The sequence below is a fragment of the Loxodonta africana genome, chromosome 11 (genome assembly GCF_030014295.1).
Source record: "Loxodonta africana isolate mLoxAfr1 chromosome 11, mLoxAfr1.hap2, whole genome shotgun sequence".
NCBI classification, from domain to species: domain Eukaryota; kingdom Metazoa; phylum Chordata; class Mammalia; order Proboscidea; family Elephantidae; genus Loxodonta; species Loxodonta africana.
In genome coordinates, this window is record NC_087352.1 from 12,229,017 (window position 1) to 12,249,535 (window position 20,519).

Sequence of the window (20,519 nt, forward strand, 5' to 3'; positions counted from 1 at the left end):
TATTTTTGATTCTCCTTCTTCCTCTGTTGCTGCAAGTGAATGGACACCAACTGTTGGGCCTTGGATGGCTGCTTGCAAGCTTTTAAGACCCCAGACACTATACAATGAACTAGGAGGTAGAACAGAACTACTAAACACGTTATTAGGCCAATTAACTGAGATAGGACCCTGTGTTTTTGAATGTTTCTTTTAGGAGCTTTCAATCCAACCCCCCTCTCTCTACATATGGAGAAATTGAGGCCGGAAGGGACAAGGGACTTGTCTGTTAAATTAATAAAGTTCCACCCTGAGCCCTGAAGCATCGTGCTAGGCATGGTGAGGCAATATAGAGAAGGAACTTTGTTTCATTTTCAAGGTATGTGCTCCCTGCAAGATGCTATAAAATCCCTGGTGGTGTATGGGGTATGCACTGGAAAGGTTGGCAGTTCGAACTCAGCACCACCACAGAAGAAAGGCCTGGTGATCTGCTTCCATAAAGATTACAGCCAAGAAAACCCTATGGAGCTCAGTTCTACTATGTAATACACGGGGTCACCGTCAGTCAGAATCAACTCAATGGCAAGGGGTTCAGTTTTGGGTTTTATTTGCAAGGGCCATCATTGCAAGCACCACTCCCTCCATCCAGGAATCAGGCAGGAAAATTCAGGGAGTCTTAATAATTGGTCTAAAGCAGTCTGCCTCCATAAAGATTGTTGCTGTTAGGTGCCTTCGAGTTGGTTCTGACCCATAGCAACCTATGTACAACAGAATGAAACACTGCCCCAACCTGCACCATCCTCACAATTGTTACTATGTTTGAGCCCATTGTTGCAGCCACTGTGTCAATCCATCTCATTGAGGGCCTTCTTTTTTGCTGACCCTTTGCTTTACCAAGCATGATGTCCTTCTCCAGGGACTGGTCCCTCCTGATAACATGCCCAAAGTACATGAGACAAAGTCTCGCCATCCTTGCTTCTAAGGAACATTTTGGCTGTATCTCTTCCAAGACAGATTTGTTCGTTCTTCTGGCAGTCTGTGGTGTATTCAATATTCTTCACCAACAGCATAATTCAAATGTAATCCATAAAGATTACAGCCTTGGAAACTGTATGGGGAGTTCTACTCTGTCCTATAGGGTCACTATGAATTGGAATTGACTAGATGGCAATGGGTTTATTTGTTTTTGCAAGGCTCTATAAGGCCCATCATCCCAAGCATCAGCCCTCCAACCAGGAATAAGGCAGAAGAATTTGGGGAATGTTAATAACAGTTCCCTAAGGCCTGAATGGAAACCCTGGTGGCATAGTAGTTAAGAGTTCAGCTGCTAACTGAAAGGTCAGCAGTTTGAATCCACCAGGCACTCCTTGGAAACCCTATGGGGCAGTTCTACTCTGTCCTATAAGGTCACTATGAGTCGGGATCAACTTGATGGCAATGGGTTTGGGTTTTTTGGTTTCTAAGGGCTGAACGAAGTGCAGAGACCCCGAGGACAATATCCTTGAGAACCATCTAGGTCTTGGACAGGAGAGTTGTGAGTTGGACTCAGGTAGCTGCAGAAGAGAAGTAGTAGGTAGTGAAGCATAAATTAAGGTGTGGGGGCAGGAGTCAGGGAAGAAATGTGAAGGAGAAAGCTGGAGCCAGAATCCAAAGGTGTTTACCTGGTAGGAAAGGGAGGTTGGTTATTATCTTTTGGATGAGGGGGGATTGCTGATAGTTTCTAAGCAATGGAAGGAGGTCTTGATCAGAATTCTTTGGGTTGTAAGTGACAGAAACCCAATTTAACCTGTGACAGCAAAACAGGAAATTTATTGGATCCTGTAATTGAAGCATTCAGGGACTTAAGGTATAGCTGGATCCAGCTCTCAGACGTTGTCTTCAGGAGTTGTCTCTTAGCTTTGTTTTCTTTGAGTTGGCTTCATTCCCAGGCAGGTCTGGGAGGTAGCAGAGTTGCAGCTTCAGGCTCACATCCCACCATCTTACCATCCCCAGTGGAGAGCGGGCACCAGTTTCCCAGTAGTTCCAGCAGTCCTCCCATAGCAGGTTCTCATTGGCCCAACTGAGTCACATGTCTGATCAGTCTCTGTGTTTCTGATTGGTCTGGCTAGGGTCACATGCCCACCTTTAGCACTTGGGGTTGGGGCTGCTCCAGCCAAACCTCATGGATTGAAAGACTGGGGAATGGTAGACCCTCAAAGGAAATATGAGTGCTGCTTCCAGACGACAGGGAAGTGGATGCTGAGAGGGCGAGAAGGGGGTTCCCATTCACCATTTCCCACATTTTGCATTACAGAAGGGGCACGGTAGGACCGGAAAGCCCACCAGCCTCCATTCAAGTGCTGCCTTGAGCTTGGAGGCCTGACAGCTGTCGTCCTTTGGGGATCCTCCACTCAGCTGGGGGCCCCACGCAACTAAGGAAGAAAACTGACCCCTTCCCCAGCTCAGAGGACCAGCGGAAGGAAGATAGCCCATGGAGGAACTTCAGAGTGCTTATTCTCCTTTCTCCTAGTTCCCTCTGACAGAAAATCTTACATGAGGGGGAAATTCCACACACCATTCAGACCAAAAAAACCCCCCAAAATTTTGAAATATTTACAGCTGAACAGAACCAGAGAAATCACTCAGTTCAATAACCTTCACTTTCCTTCCCATTTTTATCTGTTTAATTTTTTTTTTTTAATTGGGGCTGGTTAGAGTTCTTATTAAATTTTAATTACTTAAGTAACTTAAGACATATTTTCCTTGTAGAAAACATAAACAAGATTTACCTAGTTAGTTGGCAAATCAATGTAGGGCACCTGCTGTGCCTGAGGCCCTGCTTACAACCTTGAGCAAGGCCAGCTGAAAACCCTACCCCCATGGGACTGACCTGTAATAAATAAGGTCATCTTAAACACTGACAAGTATCCCAAGGAAAACAAAACAGAGACGTGATAACAAAATGACTAGGGGCCCTACTTTGGTCTTTAAAATTGTTATTTGTTTTTTGAATGGGTAATCAATTCACTCGGTTCGAAATTCAAAGGATACAAAATGGTGCACAATGAAAAGTCTTTTTCCATCCCCCACCCTCAGCCACTGAATTTTCCACCTCAGGGTAGTGTTTTAGACAGGGGCCTTAGGGAAGGCCTCTGCAGAGGGAAAAGGGGACATTTGAGCAAAGATCTGACAGATAAGGAGCTAGGGGTGCAAATACTCCAGGGAAAAGTGTACCAAGCCGAGGGAACAGCCAGTGCAAAGCCCTGTAGGCAGGATCAAACTTGGCATTGCCAGGATGAGGCTTGAGATCTTTATGACCAATGAATTCCTCACATTCCTGCTCCCTATTTCACTGGTAACTGTTATGGATTGAATTGTGTCCCCCCAGAAATGTGTGTCAATTTGGCTAGGCCACAATTCCCAGAATTGTGTTATTTTCCACCATTTTGTCATCTGATGTGATTTTCCTATGTGTTGTAAATCCTGCCTCAATGATGTTAATGAGGCAGGATTAAAGGCAATTATGTTAATGAGGGGAAACCCTGGTGGCATAGTGGTTAAGTGCTACAGCTGGTAACCAAAGGGTCAACAGTTTGAATCTGCCAGGCACTTCCTGGAAACTCTACGGGGCAGTTCTGCTCTGTCCTATAGGGTCGCTATGAGTCGGAGGGCACTGGGTTCAGTTTTTTGTTTTTTTTATGTTAATGGCGTAGGATTCAATCTACAAGATTAGATTGTGTCTTAAGTCGATCTCTTTAGAGATATAAGAGAGAGAAGGGAGGAGAGAGACATGGGGACATCATACCATCAAGAAACAAGAGCCAGGAGGATAACATGTCCTTTGGACCTGGGGTCCCTGTGCTGAGAAGCTTCTCTACTGGGGAAGATTGATGTCAAGGACCTTCCACCAGAGCTGACAAAGAGAGAAAGCCTTCCCTGGAGCTGGCACCCTGAATTCGGACTTCTAGGCTCCTAGGCTGTGAGAGAATAAATTTCTCTTTGTTAAAGCCATCCGCTTGTGGTATTTCTGTTATAACAGCAGCACTAGATAACTAGAATGGTAACCAAAAAGGAGTGAATTTTTCTAGGTCTTTTGCTCTGCATGTTGTTGTAGGTCCTATGGAGCTGATTTTCGGCTCACAGCAACCCTGTGTGACAGACAGAGTAGAACTCCCCCATAGGGTTTTCTCGACTGTAATCTTTAAGGGGAAGATCGCCAGCTTTCTCCTGAAAAACGACTGAATGGGTTTAAACTGTCAGCATTTTAGTTGCACCCCCACGGCTCCTTCCTCTGCATGTACACACATGTTTATGTTCCTCTCACAAATATATGGCATCTTTGGTATTTCCTTGATTTTTTTCATACCAGGTAACTTGTTTTGTCACTCAACAGCATCATAGAGATCTCTTCCATGCAATTACACACTCCATTCTTTTCAGCTGATGCCCAGAGGAGGGCTATGCAATGGTTTAGCTATCCGTCCCTCCTTTGATGGCCTTTAGGCTGTTTCTAATTTCCTGCTCCGACAGCACTGCTGCCGCAAAGACCACTGAACAGGTTACTTGTGCACATATGCAAGGGTTTCTCTAGTGGAGGGGTCTTGCTACCTATTTTGTAATGGTACTTGAGCTAAGAATGGAGCCTTGGTGGCTCAGTGGTTAAGAGCTCAGCTGTGCTAACCAAAAGGTTGCAGTTCGAATCCACCAGCTGCTCCTTGGAAGCCCTATGGGGCAGCTGTACTCTGTTCTATGCGGTCACTATGAGTCAGAATCGGGAACGAGTTTGGTTTTGGTTTGAACTGAGAATGGTTTCTATATTTTTAAACGGTTGTAAAGAAAAATATGTGAAAGCGGACTTACGTGGCCCCCAAAGTCTACAAGATTTACTATTTGGATCTTTACAGAAAAAGTCTGCTGACCTCTGGCACCCAGAAATACTCACAGATGGGAAAGCAGAGACCCAGAGAGGAGAAAGGACTTGACCAAGATTCCACGGAACTGAGGTCCTAATTCGATTGCTGCTGACTCTGGCAGGGCTGGGTGAAGCCTAGAAATCGATCAAGTATAACCCTGCCCCCAAAGAACTCCCACCTGGAGAAGACACACGGAAGAACAATTACAAGCTAGGTGGATCAGGGTTCAGGGTATCCACAGTGGGGTGGAGAAGGGGAGGGGATTTACTCGGTGCTTCAGAGAATTCCTTTCAGGGCTTGGCCTAGAAGGTGAGGAGCTCCCCAGGTGAAGGAGGGCAGCAACAGGGCATCGTCGAACCTGCTGGGTCCTGAGAAATGTTGGTTTTACACTCACACCCTGGGGCTCCGGCAAGAGGGCCATAGCCCAGATACGTTCCCTGCCTCCAGGCCTCAGTCTACCCATTTGCACGCATCTTAGTGAAGATTTCTCAGGCTCCAGGCCCTCCTGTAAGCACTTCACCCGGACAAGGTGGCACTCTCCGGGGGGCGTGGCCGCGCGGGGTGACGTCACTTGGGCGGGGCCTGCGGGACTCGCTGCGGAAGCCTCGGAAGAGGTCCGGGCGCTGCGTTCTGCCTTGAGCGGGCGCTTGGGAAAGGGGGACCCGAGGAAGGGACACCTGGGGGTCTCCCCGCCTCCGGGCCCCCTAGATTGCTGGGATGATCCCTCCATCCTCCGCAGGAGAAACTGAGTCATGGCGGGGCGTGCGTGGGGAGGGGCCCACACAGGAGCCCGGCGTCGCATCCCTACCCCAGGCTAGCGCCGCTCCCCCCACCCCCGCCCGTCTCCCCAGCCCCCACCCCCCTCACCCCACACCCCGACCCTGCGGCTGTGAGTCATAGGCCGGCCGCGCCCCCTCGGCCCACTTCCTCCTCACCTTCCCGGGGCGGGCGGTTAGAAGGGTGGGACCCTAACCACCCAGCCCCCTCCTGTACGGGATAGGGGACTCACCCCCCCAGTAACCCCTCTCATAAACAGAGAAGACAGAGACGTTGGGGGCTCCGAAGGTGGGGTTTAAGGGACAAAATTTGAGGGAATCTGTGTTTACCCAGAGGGTCCGAGCCCTCGCCCCCCAAAATTTAGCAACATGGAAAGAAATGGAGAAGTCAATGGGGAGGACGAGAGGGGAAAAATTGTGCCCGTTTCGATCGCCCTAAGAATTTCCATACTGGGGGAGACATAGGGATCGTGAAAGGATCCCTTTCCCTTCTACCGAGCTACCCCCCCAATTTTTGGGTGACCCCCGGAGTGCACCCCTATGCACTCACATTGAGGACAAGGAAAATAGCGGAAGTCAACGGTGCCGCGTTGCCCTTTTAAGCGCCCTCCACCCCCAGCCTTGAGGCAGCCGCGGCCCCTTTAAGGCGCGGGGCATTGTGGGTGCGGGGAGTGGAATTTTGGAACGAAATGTAGCGAAGAGAAGTACAGTAGTAAGAGTAACATTGTAGCCGCTGCCGGCCGAGGGGCGCGCCGGGGAGGGGACGCCGCACCCCCTTTCTGCCGTAGGGACCCCCATCAAACCTCAGGGGGAGAAGGCGACCGAGGACCCGCTTCGGCCCCGGCCACATTCCCCCCAGGAAGCCGGACTCTATGGGGCGGGACCCTGGGGGAGACTGAGCAGAACCTGGAGCCAGCCCCGAACCCCTGAACAGCGAGCCAGGGGCGCCCCGGGAGCCTTCACCCCGTGGGCGCGCCACCCGCCAGTGAGCAGCCATGAGGTGAGCCGCGAACTGCAGCCCGACCCTTCCCCGCCCGGCGCGGGCTCCTCGCCCTGCCTTTGTCCCCCCTCCCCCAGCTCGCTTGGGGCTGGAATTTGGGGACCGGGTGCTAGGAGCCTTAGATTTGGGGCCGAATCCCCTTGGACGAGCTTCAAATACTGGCCACCTCCCCCAGACTCCTAAGGTTCGGGGTGATGCCGGTGAGGTTCTCCTGGGAGCCCTCGCATTTGGGGGCGCTCCGAGGACTCCCGAATTTTAAAGACTTTTTCAGGGGACCTCTAAGTTGGCGAATTCTCTCCGCAGAGATGCCAGAATTTAGGCAGACCTCAGAATCCCCCCAAACCTCAACTCGGGGTATGGGAGGGATCGGCTTGGGGACTCTGGAGCCTGGGAGAGAGGCAAACACGCAGACCCCTGTTAGCGGGGTCCCCTTTTACGTGGCGCTGGAAAAGTCTCCCCAGTTGGAACCGCGCTTCCTAACTTCAGGGGTACGTCTTAATCCTCTAAATTTTGGGGGGGAGGGACACTCAGATCCTCTTGTGGAGGAGGTTAGTTCGGACGGACTGATGGACCCAGACGCAACCTCGAGGGTCTGGCTGGGACTCCCCTCCCGCGCCTCTCTGCACCCACAGGGTTCCCGAAACAGGCCGTGCCTAGGACAGAGCGAGCGCTCTGTGCGGAGGGCGGTTCCCTGCCCTCAGCCAGCAGGGCGGCCCTTCTCCCCCACCTGCGCGGCCCTAGAGAGGGAGGGGGCGCGGCAGCTGGGGGAAGGGGGGCCTTTGTCTTTCTGACTCACCTGTCGAGACAGCTGGTGTGGGGGGCGGGCAAGGAGCGCGTTGGGCTGGCAGCTCTCCTCACCCCGGTCCCTTACCTACCCCCCCCTCCCCGCAGCCTTGCCGGGCCCTCGGGAGCTGTGGGGTTGGAGGAAGGGGCGCAAGAAAGCTTCAAGGTCATAGCCTTCTCCCCCTGGGACCTAAGCTTCCCAGAGAGTTCCAGTTATCTTCCCAAGAATTTAATCCTGAGGGTGAGGGGCCAAGGCACCCAGGGATTGTGTCTTCATGAGGCCTCCCCTAAAACTCCCGGGCTCACCTGAGGGTGGGGCTAGTGCGGGAGCTGGGCTAGGGGAAGGGACTCACAACCCTCCATAATCTCTCCATTGGGGCTGGAGCCTGACAATACTATCTCCCTTCCTCCACTCTCTCTGGGACTTCCTGCCCCAAAGCCCCCAGCCTAAGGGGGAAGGCCCCAGGGGACTGCTGGGGATTAACCCCCTGGTGCCCGCACACTCCCACTTCCCCTACACCCCTGCCTCTGATATTCGGGTGGCATTCCTTTCTATGACCATTAGAGAACTCTCTTCCCGATTGTTCCTTCTGCTGGGAAAGGGGTTGTTGGAAAATTCGGAGCAAGGGGGCACCCACAGACATCTTCAAGACTTCCTGTCTAGCTTTCTCCCTGTTATAGCAGTATCCCTTGAGGTCTGCCCTGGAGAGGGGGCAGTTTGCGGTCTTCCTTCACCCTCTTCCCCTGGGACGGGACGCTGCTCTCCCACTGCCCCCCCCCAGCCCCGCCTCTTGTCCCCCCCCAGGCGCGTTTCCGGTCCCAAGGAAGGCGGATGGCGGATGTCCGAGTTAGTGCTGCCTCACTCGCTGTGAGACCGTAAAAGGGCAGGAGCAGCTTCTGGGCCGGCCTCCCGCCCTACCCCCAGCCCCGAGGCCCTGGCCCTCCCACAGGGCCCCCTCTTGTGATGGCTGTGGCCAAACCTCCCACCTCCTGGGGGGTGGGCAGAAGTTGATCCTATCCCACTAGAGGGTCACTCCCACCTCCTGCAGGGTCTCCCTTTCTGGGCTCTGCCCCCTCTCCAAGGACTAGGATTCAGGAGAACCATGCCTCTATTCCCAGCTGGGGAAACTGAGGCTCAAAGAGAAAACCATAGCATAAAGGCCCCTCAGCAAATCCTAGACAATTTGGGGGTGGTGGAGTAGGGAAGTGCTGGGATTCAGTCCTCTGATTAGGCTGGTTAGGCTGGAACAGTCGATGGGCAGTTGGAAGGAGAGGATATTAACATGGAAAATTACAAGATATATTTCTTTTTCTCCCAGTTTGACAAATATTTGTTGAGTGTCTCCTGTGTGTACAGGACTCTGAGCTGGAATTCTGGGAGGGCCGAGAAGGGGGGAAGTAGTCTGAAAATCTCCAGGCAGAATGGATTCAGGAAGAATTTGAGCCCATTTTTTCCCTCTTCCAGTAATAGTAGTTGTTATTATTGTTATTTAAGAAAAGAAAGAAACATTTGCTCAAGCATCTGCTCAGTACCAGGCACAGTACTAGGGCCTGATTCAGTTTAATCCTCCTCACAATTCTAGGAGGTTAATGTCATTACAGCCCTCCCAGTTTACAGATGGTAAAACTGAGGCACAGAGAAGCAAATTTCCTGCTACATCAAACAGTTTGAACCCAGGCTGTCTCCAAATTACTATATGCTATAAAAAAAAAAAATTTTTTTTTTTTTAATTAAAGAAGGAGGGACATTAAAAAAAACTTTTTGTAAATACAGGTAACACATTTTCGCTCTAGGGACACTTAAGATGAAGCAGATAAGCAAAACGAATTCAGGCAGGAAGCTTGACCTTCCTGTACATTTATGGGAAACTGAGGCCCTTGGAGGAGAAGGGACTGGAATGAGGCCACACAAAGCACCACAGGCAGGGCTGGGACCCTGGTTCTGGTTCCCTACCCCAGGGTTGCTTCAACTCCAGGGTGGAGTTGAGAGGTCACAAGTTTTATGGTATGAAGTGGCTATGGGATAAGTCGAAGGGGGATGAAGGAAAGGGCAAGACTTCAGTCTGGAAGGTTTGAGTAAACTGGAGTCATTGAAGTGCTTGATTACCCTCAATGATGGGAAGCTCTCTCCCTCCTGTTTTGGCTATCAGTTCCCATGTATGGAGGGTTCTAAATTTATTCCTTACAACCAACCCAGTGCGTTATGGTTTCCAGAGTGAGAAACTGAGGTCCAGACAGGTGAAGCCACAAAGCAAGGAAGTGACTTGAACCCTCTTTCATCCACCAAATACATTTTCTAAAATGTAGGGATTCGGGGGTGGGAGGCGGGTGGGTCCTAGGCTGGCTGAGGTTAAGGCTCTCCCACGTCAGGTTGAGGGGTGCCAGGCCCCAGGAGACCCCTGGAATCAGCTGGACCTAGTTTCAGTCTCCTCCACTTCCGGGCTGTGTGGTCTTCTATTCTGGGTTATGCTTAGTTTATACAGTTTTATTTTTCTGAACTTAAATAACGAATTGGTTTTATATAGCTAATAGTAGCCCAAGGTGAAGGATATGGAGAGAGAGAGAAAATAATAATCAAGCAGTTCATAGGGGGTAAACTGTGTGAAATTTCCTCCCTCCCTGTCCCCCAGTCCTCTCAGAGGCAGCTAGGCAGGACTGCTGCGTAGCAGCCTCAGGCTACGTCACCCCTCTGCGTGCATGTATTTATATCCTCCTCACCTTTTTTTTTTAAAAACCTCTGATACACACCACTTTGTACCTTGTCTTTTTTAAATGTAAAAAACTTAGCTGTTTTCTCATGTTTCAATGAGGTTAAAAACACCGTGGCGGGGGTGGGGGGAACCTGGGGAGGACTTGGGTTCAAATCTGAGCCCCTCTGCTGACTTGCTGTGTGACATGGGTCAAGTGTCTTTGCCTCTCTGTGCCCTCATTTCCTCATCTCTCAGAAGGATACAGCATCAGTATCCATCTCATAAGGTTGTTGTGAGGTTTCACATGGACATTGGTACAAGGCACCAAAAAATGTCTGGGACACAGGCTAACTGATAATGTCAGCTGCTGTCGTTAATTTTCTTTTTAGAGATGTGTTTGTTGTTAGTTGGTGTCGAGTCAGTTCTGACTCATGGTGACCCCATTGGTGCAGAGTAGAATTATGCTCCCTAGGGTTTTCAAGGCTGTGACCTTTCAGAAGCAGATCGCCAGGCCTTTCTTTCACCTCCAGGTGGGTTTAAACTCCCACACTCTCAGCTAGTAGTCAAGCACTTAATTGTTTGTGCCAACAACTATTAAGTACTTACTACTATGTGCTGGTTGGAAACCCTGGTGGTGTAGTGGTTAAGTGCTATGGCTGCTAACCAAAAAATGTCAGGAGTTCAAACCCATCAGGCCCTCCTTGGAAACTCTATGGGGCAGTTCTACTCTGTCCTGTAGGGTCGCTATGAGTCGGAATCGACTCGATGGCAATGGGTTTGGTTTTTTGGTTTATGTGCTGGTCATCATTCTAGGTTCTGGGGACACACCAGTGAACAAAAGGAACAAAACTCCATGCCCTCGCAGGCCTGGCATTTTGGTCTGGGAGACAGACAGTAATAAATTTTGTGTTATGCAGAGGCAAGTGCTATGAAGAAGTGTAACAGGGTGGCCAGGGAGGGCTTCTCGGGTGATTTATAAGCAGAGACCTGAGGGAGGTGAGAATCCGGCCTGAGGAAGAACATGTGCGCAGGCCCTGAGGCAAGAGCGCAGAAGGCACAGCAAGGGAGTCTGGTGGGGCTGGAACAGATCTGTAGGGCTAGAACAGAGCTAGCTAGGGAGAGAGGGAGAAGAGGAAATCAAAGAGATAATGGGGGTAGATAATGGACTGCCCCTTGAGGACTTGGGTTTGACTCTGCTGGAGCCTGGAGCCAGGAGCCACGAGCCATTGGAGCTTCCAAGAAGGGGAGCTTAAACTGACTTAAACAGGAACCTTCTGGGATGGGGACACTGCAGCCTGGAGAGAGGTGGGACCAGCCCAGGGTTACCCAGCTGGTGCCTGGCTCTCGGGCCAGGCTGGAGACTCAGCAGGGCAGGGCCACCTGGGAGAGCAAAGTGCACCCAACCAAGGCAGGGCAGCGATGGCAGCCCTGGGCACCTGGCCAGAGTCTGCCCTGGGTGTGGGTGGCAGGTGTGGGTGAGGCCTTAACCCTGCCCTGCTGGGGCACCAGAAGCCAGAAACAGCCCTTGAGGCTGCGCTTGTCTGGAAACAGCAGCTGATGTTTGGGTAGGGCCCACTCAGTGGCCAGTGGTGAAGACTGTGGACTTGGGAGCCAGGTGGTCTGGGTTCACATCCTCCTGTTGCTAACTCACTCACTGTGTGACCTTGGGGAAGTCACTCGACCTCTGTGAGCTTCAGTTTGCAGGCCTCACCTGCAATAATGAGGATGAAATAGTGTCTATCTTTTAGTGAGAGAAAAATGAGTCACTCTGGGTACAGGGCTTAGGAGGGTGCCTGATCCAGCTGAACCCCCTGATAAGGGGAAGGGCTACCATCATTATGTAAACTTGGGGTACAGGGCTCAGCTGCCTGGCCTCGGGTTGCAGAGCTGGGTCTACTAAGGGGCTTTCCCTGCCCTGCCCAAGGGGGAAGAGAGAGAGGCCTTTCACAGCAACAGCAGAGATAGAGCCACTGGGGGTATAATTTCTCTCCCCGGAAACTCCTGACCACTAACTTCCTCTTTTCAGGAAAAAGCAAAGTGGGGGTGGGGGCGGGGAGGAGCACTTCCCCCAGGTCTGTGTATGACCTTGGGCAAGTCACTTCCCCTCTAGGGGAGGGGAGGGTTGAACCTTCCCAGGGGGACTGGTAGGGGGTCCGGAGGGAGGCAGCTGTCTGAGGTGTCAATGGGTGCCCTTGATAGGGATGCTGACAGTGACCTAGTGCTCAGTACATGCCAGGCAGCGCTCTATGTGCCTGACTTGTGTACTACTTCCCACAGTCCTGAGAGTTGGGTACGGTTACTTCCCCAGTTTATAGATGTGGGAAGGTCTCTTGCCTGAGTCACATGGAGTAAGTAGGTGGCTCAGTGGGGATTTGAACCCACGTCTGGTGGACACCAGATCCTGAACTCTGAACCAGTTGATCCCTGAGACTGAGTCAGAGGTCACCCCCTCCAGGAAGCTCTCCCTGACCCCCCAGCTGTCTCCCACACTGGAATGTGAGCCTTGGGAGGGAGGAACAGAAGCTGTCTTGGTCACCGGTGTTTGCTGTCCCCAGCACCAGCCAGCACACCCCAGCAGGGTGTGTCTGCTGAATGGCAGTTAGTGCCCTGAGGAGCTGGAGGGATGGAGTGGGCTAGAGCAAACACCTGACTTCCTCTGGGGGGAGAAGTGGAAGAACCCGGAATCTGGACCTGCCTTGCTGCAGCCTCACACCCTTCCTCTCCCTCAGCCTCAGCTCCTCCTCTGCCAAGCACCCTGGTAGAGAGGGGAAACTGAGTGCACAGAGTGCTTGGCTGCTCAAGAGGGCAGCCCAGGGCTCCTGCTTCCACCCTCCCCCTTCCTCCAGCCTCACTCTTTCTCTCTTACCTGCATCTCTCTCTCTCTCTCTCTCTGTCTCCACCTCCCTGTCTTTCTCCATCTGTCTGTCTCTCCATTTTTATCTCTTGTGTCTTTGAGTCTGTTGGTCTCCTTATCTGCAATCTGACCCTCTCACCTCTCCATGTCTGTCTGTCTTTCTCCTCTCTTCCCCCATTTGTGTCTGTCACTTTCTGTCTCCCGTCTCTTCTCTCCTGGTTTTTCTGTGTCTCTTCCTGTAGGTCTTTCTCTGTCTTGCTGTCTTGTTTTCCTCTTCCCAATCACTCTGTCTCTTTGCCAGTCCGTGCCTCCCACCTTTTTTTCCTGTCCTCTGGTCTCCCTGAGCCTCTCTGTGTGGCTTTCTCTACCTCACGCATTCTGTTTTGGTTCCTTTGAATCTCCCAAAGATGGAGGAGGTGACCGGCCCCTGGAGGAGGGCTGGTGCCACCACTTGGCTAACTGGTGCCTCTCCTTCTCTCCCTACTTCCCGGCAGCGAGACAGTCATCTGCTCCAGCCGGGCCACTGTGATGCTTTACGATGACGGCAACAAGCGGTGGCTGCCTGCTGGCACAGGCCCCCAAGCCTTCAGCCGTGTCCAGATCTACCACAACCCCACGGCCAACTCCTTCCGGGTCGTTGGGCGGAAGATGCAGCCAGACCAGCAGGTGAAGCCCCCCTCCCTCCCTCTGGGCTGAGTCCCCCACCCCTGACCCCACAGCCTGTCACTCACCTTCCCCTCCTGCCAGGTGGTCATCAACTGTGCCATCATCCGAGGTGTCAAGTACAACCAGGCCACTCCCAACTTCCATCAGTGGCGCGATGCCCGCCAGGTCTGGGGCCTCAATTTCGGCAGCAAGGAAGATGCAGCGCAGTTTGCCGCAGGCATGGCCAGCGCCCTAGAGGCATTGGAAGGTCAGAAACAGCAGTGGGGCCGGGGTGGTGGGCAGGAGGCGGGCAGAGGGCCTTGGGGCCGCTGCTTCATCACTCTGGGCCTCAGTTTACCAAACCAGACCTGTTGCCGTCAAGTCAATTCCAACTTACGACAACCCTATGTGACAGAGTAGAACTGAGCTCCATAGGGTTTTTTTTTTTTTTGGCGGGGGGCGGCTAAAATCCTTACAATAACGGATCACCAGTCCTGCCTTCAGTGGTTCCCGTGGGTGGGTTTGGTTAGTAGTCGAGTGCAAACCACTCCCACCACCCAGGGACCTGCAGCCTCAGTTTATTCATCTGTAAAATGGGGCTTATTCATTGCTACCATGGAGAGTTATGAGGATTTAATGAACTCCTGTGTGCCCCCATGTACAAAATGCACAGTTCATAACTCAATGGATTTTTATACATGCACACTCCTGTGACCGCTTTCCAGATCAAGTTCTAGAACATTCCCTGGCCCCGGAAGTCTCCTTGTGCCCCTTCCCAGTCAGTATCCCCTCCCCAGGTAACATTGTGTCACATCATCATCAATTTTCAGGCATTGAGATGACAAACAAAAAAATCGCCCCAACTGGTGTTTCTTAAAGTAGCTTGTACACCCGAGTCCCCTGAGGGTCTTATGCAAATGCTAAGCCGGGTTGAGGAGGCTGGGGCGTGGCCTGAGACTGCATTTCTCACAGGCTTCCTGCAGATGGTGAGTCTGCGAGCCACTGACGGACGCACTTTGAGTAGTAAGGCTTTTAAGTGGTTCTGCTATGTGTCCAAGGTGCCCAGGTGGTGCAGTGGTTAAAGAACTTCGCTGCTAAAGAAAGGTCTGTGGTTTGAACCCACCAGCCGCTCTGCAGAAGAAAGATGTAGCGGTCTGCTTCTGTAAAGATCGTTGTTTTTGTTAGGTGCTGTTGAGTCGGTTCTGACTCATAGTGACCCTAGGTACAGTAGAATGAAACACTGCCCAGTCCTGTGCCATGCCCACAATCGTTGCTATGCTTGAGCCCATTTTTGCAGTCACTGTGTCAGTCCATCTCATTGAGGGCCGCCTTCTTTTTCGCTGACCCTTTGCTTTACCAAACATGATGTCTTTCTCTAGGGACTGATCCTTCCTGACATGTCCAAAGTATATAAGACGCAGTCTCGCTATCCTTGCTTCTAAGGAGCATTCTGGCTTTATTTCTTCCGGGACAGATTTGTTTGTTCTTTTGGCAGTCCATGGAATATTCAATACTCTTCGCTGACACCACAATTCAAAGGCGTCAGTTCTTCTTCTGTCTTCCTTATTCCTTGTCCAGCTTTCACATGCATATGATGTGATTGAAAATACCATGGCTTGGGTCAGGTGCATCTTAGTCTTCAAGGAGACTGCTTTTCAACATTTTAAAGAGGTTTTTTGCAGCCAATTTGGGCAATGCGTCTTTTGATTTCTTGACTGCAGCTTCCATGGGCATTGATTGTAAAGATCACAGCCTTGGAAACCCTGTGGGGCAGTTCTCCTATGGGGCAGTTCTCCTCTGTCACATGGAGGCAAAATATGAGTCAAAATCGACTCGACAGCAGTGGGTGTGGTTTGGCTGTGTGTCTGTAGAACTCGAAATCACCAAATGGCGGAGGTGTTTGCTTCTGGGGAAACTTCAGAGCTAGTGGGGAGAGGCTTGCATGCCTGGGAGCACACAGAAATACCAATGGGTCACAAGGGAGCCTAAGGGCCTGGGGGTAGGTTACTTGCTGAGTGGTGTTTAAGAGCCTGGACGCTGCAGTCGGCCTGAAGTTGAGTCTTGTTCCTGGGAATTCCAGGTTGTGGCACTCTGGGCAAGTGACTGCCTTCTGGGCCTTAGCTTCCAAACCTGTCACGTAGACATCATAGCAGCTCCCACTTCACAGCAGCTCCTAAAGGGGAGCTGGTGCTGGAACCCTCATTCCGACAAGCACCCCTGGCCCACACCTCAGCCCCGAGTGTCAGAGGAAGAAGGAAGTGAGTGCCTCTGGGCAGGATTCCTGGGAGGCTGAGGCAGGAGAGCGTCAAGGGACAGGCAGGGCAGAGTTCCGGGGCTGACTCATCTCCCTGACTTTCTCCTTTCACCTCCAGGAGGGGCGCCTCCTCCACCCGCAGCACCTCCCACCTGGTCGGTCCAGAATGGCCCGTCCCCAGAGGAGGTGGAGCAGCAGAAAAGGTGGGGCCCTCCCTGGGCAGGGAACTGCACCACGCCCAGAGCTCTAGGATGTTCCAGAACCCCTGACGCTGAAAGTTTGGAACCTGCCAACTTTCCCCGAAGACTAGAAATTCACATCTTTCAGAAAGGCCCAACTCTTGGAGTTCTAGAAACTCTTTTCCTTGGCGGTTCAAAAATCCCTGATGCTCAGAGTAAAACCTCCTGGACGCCAAACCCTAGCCCTCCAGGTTCCCAGAGTCCAGAATCTGGTTAAAGAATCTTGGCCTTTCGTAATTAAGATATTCTTGAAAGTCTGATGACTAGAATGCTAGGAGTTCCTCATACTCCTTGCCCATCCCTTCCTCCATCCCCTTCCTGGACCCTGGGGAAGGAAGGCATGGGTGGGGGGATTAGGAGCCAGCCTCCCCTGATCCCAGTCTGGCTGGAAGCAAAGCAGGGGAGGTCACTGGCCATCCTTGGGGCCCTAAATGACCGTTTCTCTATTGCCCCCTCCCCAGGCAGCAGCCCTCTCAGCCGGAACACGTGGAGCGTGAACGTAGGGCCTCCAGTGCAGGTGATGGTTTGAATGGCCCTGGGGGTCGAGGCCTCCCTGGAGGAGAGGGTGGGCCAGCTGGACAACAAAGGATGAGGCATCTCTCAGCAACACCCCTTTTTTGTGTATATGTTTCAGGAGGCCCGCCTGCCCCCCCAGCTGGGGGGCCACCCCCACCTCCAGGACCGCCCCCTCCTCCTGGTCCCCCTCCACCCCCGGGTCTGCCTCCCTCAGGGGTCTCAGCTGCAGGGCATGGAGCAGGGGCAGGCCCACCTCCTGCGCCCCCTCTGCCCACAGCACAGGGCCCCAGCGGCGGAGGGGCTGGAGCCCCTGGACTGGCCGCAGCCCTTGCTGGTGCCAAACTCAGGAAAGTCAGCAAGGTGAGGGCCCGGGGTGCAGGGTGTGGGGTGACTGGGGCCATGATGGAATAATGGGGTGAGGCCAACCAGGAGGCTACCCCAGAAAGCCCTCTCCCCTTTTTAAATTTTTCTAGCAGGAGGAGGCCTCAGGGGGGCCCGTGGCCCCCAAAGCTGAGAGCGGGAGGAGCACAGGTGGGCTCATGGAAGAGATGAATGCCATGCTGGCCCGTAGGTGAGCGTGATGTCCTGTCGCAGACCCCTCAGTCCGCTCAGAAAAGCTCCAGAGGAAACCCACTAGCCCACCGGTTCCCAAGCCTAACTGAAGCAGAATCACCTGGAGATGTTTTTAAAACAGATCCCTGAAAATTCTAGCTCAGTAGAGCCAGGTGGGAGGAGGGGCCAGATTCCTGTTTTGTTTCTAATTGTTAATGAGCCCTGGTGGCTCCATGGTTAAGCACTCGGCTGCCAATCGACAGGTCAGGAGAACAGACCTGGTGACCTGGTTCCTTAAAGATTACAGCCTAGGAGACCCTACGGGGCAGTTCTACTCTGTCATATAGGATTGCTATAAGTTGGAATCAACTTGATGGCACACAACAACAGTTGTTAATTGCCGTTGACTCATGGGGACCCACGTGTCCGGAGGAGAACTGCTCCATAGAGCTTTCAAGGCTGTGACCTTTCAGAAGCAGATCGGCAGGCTCGTCTCCAGAGGCACCTGCGGATGGGTCCGAGCTGTAAGCACGTAACCATCTGCGCTGCCCAGGGACTGTGGTTTCTTTGGGTGAAAGCTCACCCTGTGATAGCCAGGTTTGGGATACGATGCTGGGGATTGTCATCTCCTGAAACGACTCAGGTTCACAACTGCCAAGGCAGCCTTTAGAATGTTCTGAAACCCAGTGTTCTAGAAACTCAGGAGATCCTGCTGCAGAATTCTGCAAATAGCAATCCCTAGAATTCCAGTATTCTAAAATAGAGCCCCCACCCTTAGAATTTTGTGATCCTAAACACGAGCCGTGTGGAACAGCACTCTCTTTGACTTCTCCAACTAAGTCTCCATAGCCTTCAGGAATGCCAGAACTGGACACCACGGGAATCCACGTTTCTAGAACTCTGGGAAGGGGAATTGGGTGACTGGGGGAGGACTGAAGCCATCTGTTTGTGCCTTGCCCTCCTGCAGAAGGAAAGCTACACAGGTTGGGGAGAAACCCCCCAAGGATGAATCAGCCAATGTGAGTTAGGGGCTCTTTCTGTCCAACATACCTTAGGCTGTACCACTGGGGAGGGAAATTGGGGAGGGGGTTTGATAGGGATGGGTTGGGTTTAAACCTGAAAGAATATGAGCAGGGACTGGCTCCTGACAGTTTTATTTCCCACCAGCAGGTGGAGCCAGAGGCCAGAGTCCCAGCCCAGACTGGTGAGTGAGAGCCCAGTCTGGCTACAGGAACTACAAATCCCAGGATGCCTTGTTTTCACATATAAAGCACCCTAAGGAAGGGTTTGTGCAAACACTGCTGGGGATTGTAGTCTCCTGAGGTGGTTCTTTGAATGGAGGTTGATGAGGGAGGCTGGGGGAGAAAAGATTGAAGGGGGTTACTGCTTGTTCCTCATCTTTCTGATTTGTTGCCTGTCCCCCAGAATCTGTGCGAAGACCCTGGGAGAAGAACAGCACAACTTTGCCAAGGTGGGCAGTTAATACCATGGTCTCATCCCAGCAGAAGAGCTGAACTTGCCAAATTTATAGGGAGGAACAAAGTATGATGCCTGGAATGGAAGGCAGGTCCTCTCTCTCTAATCCCATTTTTGTCCCAAACAACCCCAACTCTCTCAGGATGAAGTCGTCTTCTTCAGTGACCACCTCCGAGGCCAATGTCTTTACACCCAGCTCCAGTGATGAGTCAGATCTGGACAGGGTGAAACAGGTAACTTGGCGGGGAGGGAGCTGGGAGTAGGGTTGGGGATAAAAATGGGCCACAGGAAGAGAGGATGTCTGAGTCCAGACTCTGCCCCTGACCTCAGTTTTCCAGCCTGAGAAAGGAGAGATTGTATCAGGTCAGGGATGACACAGACACCAGTACCACCTTTGCCGGTGCCTGTGGCAGACCGTACTAATCCATCACCGCACTCATACCGGATGAGTACCCAGAATCCTTTCCAGCACATGGCCCCAAAACAGACATCCACTACTGATCAGAGTTGGCAGGAGCCTGGAATGTATTTGCCAACCCTGGTACTGGACGTTCTCCAGTACTTTTTTTCTGGCTCCAAGGATCCAGAATTCTTTCCTAAAATCCTCCAGTCATTCTGTGACCTTGCCAGCCATGCCATAGTGGGGAGGAGGATCTTGAACCTCTGTTCTCTGGCCCTTCAGTCAATGAGAAGAGGGGATTTATCTTTGCAATTCCCCCTTCCCCCTGACTGGCTACACTCTTTTATTTTCAGGAACTTATAGAAGAGGTGAGAAAGGAACTACGAAAAGTGAAAGAGGAAATAATTGAAGGTGAGTTTTTTTTTAACGTTTATTTTGGAGAGATCCTGCACCTTGGAAAGAGCCTTGTTTTGGAAGGAAAGGGGGATAAGACTCTGCCCCTGACCTCTGGCCCTTGTTTCCTTCCAGCGTTTGTCCAGGAGCTGAGGAAGCGGGGTTCCCCCTGACCACAGGGACCCAGACGATCCCGCTTCTCCTTTCTGCACACCCCACCTATCACCCAGCTTTCCCCTGCCTCGACTTGACTTGGAATTGGCTGAAGACTACACAGGAATGCATTTTTCCCACTCCCCATCCCTCTTGGAAAATTCCAAGGAGGTGTGGCTTCCCTGGCGCCATGCCACACCCAAACCGGCTGCTGACTGGCTGGGGAGGCCCCCCCCCCTTTGTTCCCTTTGGTCCTTCCCCTCTACCATCCCCTCTGGGCTGGTTCCTCTACTGGGGATGTACCAATTAGCCCCACAGTCAGGGGGAAGGAAGGAGGGAATTACACATTCCCTGGCTCTACATTCACTTTATCGCTTAATGCCTTCAAAAAAAAAAAATTTTTTTTTTTTAAGAAAATAAATATATATATATATTTGGGTTTTTTGGAGGGTGGGAAGGGAAATTTTTTTTCTCTTTGGTTTTGATAAATGGGGCATGGGGAGTTTTTAAATGCTGTAGCCCCAGGCTCGTCCCATTTGGGGCAGCTATTTAAGTAGGAGCTGTCCTTTCAGGTTGGGGGTCCCTCACCCCAGCCCAGGGACCCCCCCTTCCCCTGGCTCCTTCCCCTTTTCTATGAGGAATTAAGATGCTGTAACTTTTTGGAACCTCAGTTTTTTGGTTTTTTATTTGAGTAGGTTTGGGGGTCCAGGCCATTTTTACCCCCTGGGGAAAATAAGATGAGGGAAAAAGGGTAAGGGGAGGAAACCTCTCCTCTCCCACCTTGACCTTTAGCTTCTTGAAAATGGGCCCCTGCAGAATAAATCTGCTGATTTGTATAAATGGGAAGATCTCTGGTGTGATTTGAAGAGCTGCTCTGATGAGGATAGGAGGGTTGCCCTTCCCTTGGCGCAGCTTATGGG

General features: G+C 52.0%; 1 protein-coding gene across 5 annotated transcripts; it reads left to right on the top strand.

The window, feature by feature from the left end:
- Positions 1–6,337: 6,337 nt before the first annotated feature.
- Positions 6,338–20,439, top strand: VASP (vasodilator stimulated phosphoprotein). Of its 5 annotated transcripts, none has more exons than XM_010586457.3 (13): positions 6,338–6,644; positions 13,466–13,637; positions 13,719–13,884; positions 15,989–16,073; positions 16,571–16,626; positions 16,744–16,985; positions 17,102–17,196; positions 18,145–18,196; positions 18,345–18,381; positions 18,603–18,648; positions 18,796–18,886; positions 19,407–19,464; positions 19,582–20,439. In XM_010586457.3, the coding sequence occupies exons 1-13, from the start codon at positions 6,640–6,642 to the stop codon at positions 19,617–19,619; spliced, it is 1,143 nt and encodes a 380-aa protein (XP_010584759.1). In that variant the 5' UTR covers positions 6,338–6,639; the 3' UTR covers positions 19,620–20,439. The 5 variants fall into 5 exon arrangements, with proteins under 5 accessions (XP_010584759.1, XP_023398942.1, XP_010584758.1 ...); XM_023543174.2 differs by having other exon boundaries at positions 18,348–18,381; XM_010586456.3 differs by having other exon boundaries at positions 6,339–6,644; positions 17,099–17,196; positions 18,348–18,381.
- Positions 20,440–20,519: the final 80 nt, after the last annotated feature.